At 44.0% G+C, this 8,365-nt stretch overlaps 1 protein-coding gene across 1 annotated transcript; it reads right to left on the bottom strand.

Moving 5' to 3' along the window:
- Window positions 1-6,274: 6,274 nt before the first annotated feature.
- On the bottom strand, window positions 6,275-8,096 carry arf6a (ADP-ribosylation factor 6a). The gene is made up of 2 exons (XM_079180026.1): window positions 7,963-8,096; window positions 6,275-7,837 (listed from the first exon to the last, which is right to left on the bottom strand). Exon 2 carries the CDS (start codon window positions 7,128-7,130, stop codon window positions 6,603-6,605), a length of 528 nt encoding a protein of 175 aa, XP_079036152.1. The 5' UTR covers window positions 7,131-7,837; window positions 7,963-8,096; the 3' UTR covers window positions 6,275-6,602.
- Between the last annotated feature and the right edge of the window lie 269 nt (window positions 8,097-8,365).

Here is an 8,365-nt window from a genome sequence, read left to right as displayed (position 1 = left end):
AGGCGGCACACACAGCTGCTGGTGTGAGTGCCTTACACAAAAGCAGATGGCTCCTCAGACAGGGTCATTAATAAGAGCCGCCATGCAGGCTGTGTGCGGTGGGTTATTTTTGGATATCGTGTTGTGTGTTATTTAGAGATGAAAGTTGTGTTGGTGACTCTATTTCTGTGTTTGTGTAAGTGGGAGGTAGCCAACAGGCACCAGAGAGAGAGAGAGAGAGAGAGAGAGAGAGAGAAAGAGGGAGCAACATTTAGAGTAATTGGCTTCCACAGCAGACCTATTAATAATTACACAACGTGTGAAGGACAGCCTTTGACCTGGGTTCAACAGGTTGTTATTACTGCAGCTTTTAAAGAATGTGTGAAGGCATACTGACACTTGTTGATTCAGCGATCACGATGAAGTAACAGAAGGGAATTTACTGAGATAGAAATAAAGTTCACTCCACTCTTCTTGGCCAAACTCATGTTAAAAACAGTCAGACTTTCTGCATCAAGACTGTATTACGTCTCCGTTTCGTCAATCCAGGTAATTACAGTGCCGTATAACAGACGCATAATTTACTTCAACCCTGCATTCTTTTATTTAGACCTAAGCAGCCATGTCTATTGTACGTCTCTCTGCTAATCTCTTGTTTCAATCTCAATGTGTCCATCTGTTGCTGTGGTGTGCCATGTGTTAGACAGGAAGGTTGCAGCGTATGTCACTTCCTGTCATAAATGAAAGCACAACTCAAAACCTACCCATCAGTTTAGGTTTTTCTCTTTAGAAAAAAGTATTTTTGTGATTCGAAAAATCCTGTAGCTTCCTGTTATTTACACTGCAGTTCAAAGGTTTGGGGTCGCCTCCCCCACACAGTCAGATGAGAGGACGACTGAATAAGTTTGTCTTTCATGCTTTTCGGTTGTAGAAAGTCCTCTTTATAAATAGATGTCATTTGGTATGAAGGGTTCGTAAAAAGTTTGGTACATGGAGAACAAAACCCTGTAAAATGGTTCAACCATACTAACAATTGAAAGGACAGAAAGAGATAGAGATCCCTCTGAGCCACAGTTGAATAAGAATAGAATAAATCATCATCGGTGAAAGAAACTGGAAGCTGAGCATCAACATGTGTGCAGATTTGAAAAAGGCAAGATTCCTGTTTCATAATGCAGCCTTTAACAAGGTGGAATATTAACCGGTGTGTTGCTTAAGCAAAGCTATTCTTCAAGCGTCACGATAGAAACAGAAGGTTAGTGTAGAGTTAGCACTATTGGAATATCAGCTGAATATATTATGGGCTGATAAATCACTGAGTAGACTGCAGAGGGCCCAAAGAAAAACGGCTACCCAAAATATTTAGAGGCCAAAACGCACTGTTGTGGTTTAATACTTATCGAGGGTCCATTATGTTGGACTGGAAAACAAATTAAAAATAAAATGTTTGGGTGGAAAATGATTCATAATAAACAGCATTCTCCCCTGGCATGTAACACTGGGGGGGACATGGACTAAAGTTTTAATCAATAATAATTCATTCTTCTTCTTTTAGGGGCCAAATCGATTTCAAATGTAAAAAATACATTTGGTGTCTGAATTATTCTCTTCTTGTCTCTGTTAAAATCATTACTGAAAGAAAGAAGAAAAACATCAGCGAAGCAACGTGAAAATCTGTGCACCAGGCCTGACAGTATTTCGTTCCACTGTTATACGCAAACACAAGGTCCCTCCACCTGCTCTTCTTTCACACACAAAATACAACACTTTCAATGCAGAGCCTCCATTAATTACATCTGTGAGACTGAATCATTACTGCAACACACATCCCTCCCACTGCACAACCTCTCCGCCAAATGCAAACACAGGCCCCGGGCTCCCTGTAATTATTAGCACATTGTCCACGGCGGAGGGGAAAGCACTGTGCGACAGATTCTGAGGAGCTTACAACTGCCTGGGAGCCTGAATGTCGCTCCGCATGCTGCTTTTACGACACTGTTTAAACGGACTCCATGACAACTGAGACACTCTCTGAGCTGTGGCTCCGGCCCATCCAGCCAGCCCCGAAGAGCCTTGTGTGTGTGTGTGTGTGTGTGTGTGTGTGTGTGTGTGTGTGTGTGTGTGTGTGTGTGTGTGTGTGTGTGTGTGTCAATAGTGGATGTTGTTTGACCGGAAATGCCTGTGACAATAATCATTCAGTCAAAAGACAGAGGTTTTTTGGAAAAGTATGGAAAACAATAGAAGTCCAATGATGAATCCAATTCTCAATGGCCACTTTTCTTATGAGCTTCTAATTTGAGAGACACATGTCATGGCCGCGGTCTTTGTGTAGTTTACATGCTATTTCCATAACAGATCATGTTCATGCCAACAGTTACTGATAAACCCAAAGACTAATTCATCTTGTTTAAAAGGAAAAGTTCAACATTTTTAGAAATGCACTTTTTACTTTCTGGCAAAAAAAGAGTTTTAAAAGAGAAGCTTGATACCACTCTCATGTCTATCTGTTGAGTATGAATCTACAGCCAGCTACCTGTTAGCTTAGCATAAAGACTGGAAACGGGGGGAACAGCTAGCCTAGCTCTGTCCAAAGGTAACCATATCTGCCAACCTGAACCAGCCCCTCTGAATTGCCCTAATTAACATCCCTCTCTATATATAATGATAATATATACAAAAATATAATATACAACATTAACATATCTTGTTTAATTTGTGTAAAAACTAAAGTGTGAAAATGACATATCCACCAATTCTGTACATATCTACACCAGCCAATCGAACTGTCCCTTTATATACACACATCTGTTCAAAGATGACGAGAGAAAGCTTGAGGGGCTCTGACTCTGAGCCCGTCGGATGTAAAGTAGTACCATCTCTAAATTTCCCAGCTCAATGGAAACAACTGTGGGTGGAGACTGCTGTGAGGAAAGCAGTGACTCTAACTCTCACTATGTGACAGTTAGTGTAGGTGTGGTTGTAGCTAACAGAAACACAATCAGTGCTTGTACTGCAGTAAAGCAAACAGACAGGTTAACATTTCCTTGGAAGCACGTTAGCTAATGTGTGTGTGTGTGTGTGTGTGTTCTTTGTCTTTAAATATGAGTTTCATGAGCAGCTGACTCCTTCCTGTTGAGACGTGCGCTTGTCTGTATGTGACAGTTTCCTGGTTTTGCTCGATGAACAACTGAAGTGAGATTCAAATCAAAGAGGGACGCCTGAGTAAACACATGACAGAGGGACTGCCAATGAGCTCCATTTAAAAGTATTCTTTGAAACCACCCCATTCAAAAAGGCGTACAATAGTCCAGCCCTCCTCCCCCCCCCCCCCACGAGCAACATACAATAGCAGAGCACGGGGTTCAAGCTGGACACCAAAGAAAACGGTGCAGGTCATCCAAATCAAACACTTCACCGGGAGACGTGTCACAGAAAACACACCACAAGTGAATCACACATGAAGTCCCGGTGTGACTGATGATGAAGAGGAACTGAAAGAAGTGTCTCATTGAACAAACTTCAGAATGCGTGTCTGCAGCAGACTCTCTGGAGGCAGGTTCTTCTTGGCAAAAAAAAACGCCGTTGAGTTCATATAGACTCCATGCGGTTAAGCCGGAGTGACACTACAGAACTCTTAAATCGTGTCTTTTAACTGAGGGCCACAGGTGAGCCTGACAGCATTTGACACCAGCCAATGTGCGCAGTGCATCTGCTGCCGAAGTGCAGTGACAGCTGTACAAAAGGCCTCCGACATGTGCGCCATGATTCACCGGCTCGGCGCTGACGTAACATCAGGAGCCGTTTCAAAGCGGCTCTCCCTTTCCCCCCCAGTTTCCCCTTCCCGGGAGAAGAAAAAGGCGTTTGTAGATTTCACTTTGGAATTTCCACCTCCACAATGGCAGCCATGAACGCAGGAATCATAAGCAAACAAGATCATACTTGACACAGCAGAGGCACTGCCCTCAACTGTTCAAATAATGTGGTTTTGTTGCAATGGTGCTCTTCTAATTCCCCCCTCTCAAAAAAAATGCAGTGCAAAGTGAGCAGTTTCAGGAGAGATAAGGGCCTTTACGCGTTTATCTCAGTTGAACTGCATGTCCCCGACCTTCATGCTGGACACGTCACATGCACGGTGCTGCTTTCAAACACAGCAACAGGTCAAACTTCACATCAGCAGCGACAGAACAAACACCACATGAGCAAACTGAGCAAATACACAGACGGAGAACAAGCATTCCTGGACTGTGACTCTCCTTAACATTGCTACAGTAACATATTAGGGGGGGGGGGGGGTCATACCTTTTAAAATGTAATATTTTCAGGATATTTTAGTGATTTTTGTGCTTCTTACTGCAAAAATAGACACACGCCTGCACTAGAATTAGTACTCTACCTGTTTTACATCTTTACAGTTCAACCCGACACTTACTGTGCTGCTGCTCACCAACAGGCAGCACAGTCCTAAACCACAGATTTCCACGACAACAATTTTCTTCTTTCAAGCGTTTCCTGACCTTACACAGCGATGTCACCGTCCGCAATTCACATCCGCCTCTTTGGATTCATGGAGAGTTGAAGCTGACCTTAGACACACATGGCTCAGGGAAACTCGGGAGCAGCGGTACACAGCGGGGCGGTTAAAACAAATGAAACATGAATGGCTTCAAAAGATTGCGACCTGATCTCCAGTCTGCCCCTCATGACGACTCACGTACCCGGGGGGGTGAAATGCCAGGCTGGCTGAGACCTTTAGTGAGGCCGTCACCCTGACCTCAGTCGTTACACAAGTAACACTCGGCTCTTATCGGGTTCTCAGTGACCCACATTTGCTCTTCTTATGAACAAATTCTCAACACAATGTAAGATATTTTTTTCCTGATGACGATATGAATCTTGTGAGAAATGTGTCATTTCCATTAAACTTTGAACAGCACCCTTGTAGTACAAGTTCTTGAGTTCTTCCATTAGTGTTCTTCTGTTCTCTCTTTAAAAGTTTAAGCTTGGTGACGTCTACCCTCCATGTTACCTCTTTCATTTGCTTCTTCTGTTCGAAAAAAATGTCAAAAGCCACCCGAGGAGCCGGCTCCTTCGTCGACAAAGCCGATACTCTGAGACCAGCGGCAAAGCGCGGTTTACCTGACAATCAGAACTCTGAAACTAGAGAGCTCATCATTTATTCACAGCCGGTGACTCACACACGCAAGTGCAGAGAGCAAAGAGGCCGAGGCCTCAGCTCACTTCGCTCTAACGGGTCCTTCTTTCAACATCCTAAACTCTCACTTCCTTCTTTCACCGGCACAACTCTTTCAGAAGTGAAGTATTACTTTTGATACTCTTTAACGGTTGCAGCTGCGTATTGAAAAGGCGTTACTTCCGTTCTGATCTGGATATATTTTTTTTATTATTTCATCAGCATAGCAAAAAAAAAATAAAAAAATAGGGAACAAAAAAATAAAAACAGAGCAGTGTCTATGAACTATTAACAGAGGTTTGATATGTGTCTGCAGGACCTTAACACGCAGATGATGATGATGTAAAGGAAGGAAGAAGGGTTGCAGTCACTGAAGCACCAACATTGGAGATGGTTGGGGGGGGATTTCGTAAACATTTGCTGAGGTCCAAAAGTCAGTCACAGAAAATCTAAATGTGCACAGCCAGCTAGTTGGTAACCACCCCTCCCCCCCGCCCCCCCCTCCCAAAGTGCAAACTCAGCAGTTGAGAACACCTTCTGCCGCAGTAACTGTCTGGATTTTGGGGGCACCTGTAACCCGGGCCCCTCCTAAGGCAGCTGAAGCTACAAATACTCAACAGTAAAGGAAGCTCTGGGAGAAACAAAAGAGGCGGCAATACGACTGGTGGCAACAGATTCAGACCCTGAAACAACAAAAATATATATCCATATCACAGTGTGTGTGTGTGAATATCCAGTGTCCACAGTGTCTTTCACAACAAACCGCCACAGTAGACGCGATGGATGTGACCACGGCACAGGAAATAAGTACGAACACATTTCCTCAACAATCCCAATACAATCAATTTAGAAACTTTTTTTTTTTTTCCCTTTCCTCGAGGTCCGAACACATCCAATAATACACATTCGTTCAAATTACAGCGGCAGTTTGAGCCATGAAAGTGATATGCTGATGTAGGCGATGGTTTCTGGAGTTTCCCATCCTTTGGATATGCAGCTGGGTCATGAGAATACTGAATAAGAGCTAAGCGGGCGCAAAAAACGTATACATGTGTGTCCCACAAAAAGACCCCTAAAAGAAATGATACAAAAAGGAGATCAAAAGAGCTCAAAAGTAAGCGTGTTGTATATTTAAACAGAACTGATTATACAGAATGTGATCCAAAGCAAACTACAAAAAAAATAAAGAAAAACAGCCAAAAAAAATAAATTGTCTTTTGTTTAAATGAAATCTGGGGTTATATTGAAGTCATCATTATCAAAAAAGAAAAAGAAAACAAAATATAATTGCTACTCTCTTTGATATACACTCAGCAGAGAGAGGTTGTGGTATTAATTGCTTCAGATTGCATTTTTTTTTTTTCATTCTCAGCTACTTATTTCTAATTTTTTTTTTTGCATCCAAGTGTCCAGGCTGGTGAGGGGAGAAACATTACGATTTGTAATTTGAGGTAAGCCAGGTCAGGCCCTCGTATAGTCCATCCCCTGTTGTCGCACACGAGGGCTGAACGTACCAATTCCTATCCCTGATCCGGGTCAGGCCCAGCTTCTCCTGGATCTCGTGGGGCTTCATGGCATCTGGGAGGTCTTGTTTGTTGGCGAAGATCAGGATGATGGCGTCCCTCATCTCCCGGTCGTTGATGATTCGGTGGAGCTCCTGCTTCGCCTCGTCAATCCGGTCCCTGTCGGCGCAGTCCACCACGAAAATGAGGCCCTGGGTGCCCGTGTAGTAATGTCTCCAAAGGGGCCTGATCTTGTCCTGTCCCCCAACGTCCCACACGTTGAACTTCACATTCTTATAGGTGACGGTCTCCACGTTGAAGCCAACGGTGGGGATGGTGGTGACCGACTGTCCCAGTTTCAGCTTGTACAGGACGGTGGTTTTACCGGCAGCATCAAGTCCAAGCATCAATATTCTCATCTCCTTGTTGCCAAAGATCTTTGAGATCATTTTGCCCATCTTGTTTGCTGTGCATAAATACTTTGTAAGTAAAAAAAAAATCAAGACTTCTCTTATGAGGAAAAGAATACAAAGTTACAGTTTCAGTGTGTGTGTGAAAGCCCCCCACGTGACCAGCGGTGGGCTGACACGAGTGTCAATACTCAAAAGGCGGTGACTTCTCAAGTTGGTACAGTTGGATAACGGACCACTACAATTAGCTGGACTATGATGATCGAACCTGAGCGGGTGACTTCGAGCCCTCAATGGGAGCAGTGTGCGCGTGTCCTCGTAGTATTGGGTGGGGATATATTTTCATGATCCACTGCCCTCCGATGTAGGAAGAAAATATTACATCCCCTCTTGTTTCAAACGCAGACCTCCTTCAAAATCCACATTTCAAGTCAAAAAAATCCATTTACTCTCAGTCCGGCTGGACTTGAAACAGAGTAGATTTTTTTTTCTTCTTCTACTGAAAAAAAACCCACTGTATAAAATCAGGCCCTGTCCAAGCCCGAGGTTCCCACTTCCTCCTTGTCTGCCGGCTGTCCACACTTGCCCTTTAGCCGATCCCAGTCGGTGGATTTCAAAAGCACGGTGGTGGTTTTTCTTCTGATCAAAACACACCCGGATACAAGCTCCCCGGTCCGTCTCTGCACCGGGACATCCAGAGGAAGAGCGTGTTCAAAAAAGCTCATTGATTCATCAGACTTTCTTCCGTCTACCCCCTGTGACACAAGAGCGGGTTCAGAAGAAGGGAGGGGTGTTAGTAGCGCACAGAGGACAACTTTGGATCCGAAAAAAATGTTCTCCCTGCGCACGGAAAGGCTGCAGAAAAACAAAGAATACATACCTAGTTCTGCGGCAATCATCCCCCAGTCCCCCGGCCGTTTCTCCCCTCTCTTGCCGCTCTCTGTCTCTCTCTTCCTCCCTCTCTCTCTCTCTACCCCAGCCCGTTCAGTCACGGCGGTGGCGGGTGCTGTGTTACCGGAAAAGGTGCGGACCCAGATCAGCCGCCACTTCCTCTACGCTGCTCTCACACACACTGCTGCTGCGTTCAGGGGCTCCTCATGAGCTCCGAAATCTGAAGACGCAAAGAAAACCTAAAAACACATCCTACAATAAGCTGCTCATACACTGCTTTTATACGGTTATTGTTTATCTGTTGTATTTTTTTAAATCATAATATCATTGTGATTATAGTAAGCTGTATCAAATATATTAATAATCACGTTTATTAATTAGCTTATTACTAT

The sequence above is a fragment of the Pholis gunnellus genome (genome assembly GCF_910591455.1).
Source record: "Pholis gunnellus genome assembly, chromosome: 19".
Taxonomy (NCBI): domain Eukaryota; kingdom Metazoa; phylum Chordata; class Actinopteri; order Perciformes; family Pholidae; genus Pholis; species Pholis gunnellus.
The sequence above is the reverse complement of the archived record's forward strand: the minus strand, read 5'-3'. Positions and strand labels throughout refer to the sequence as shown.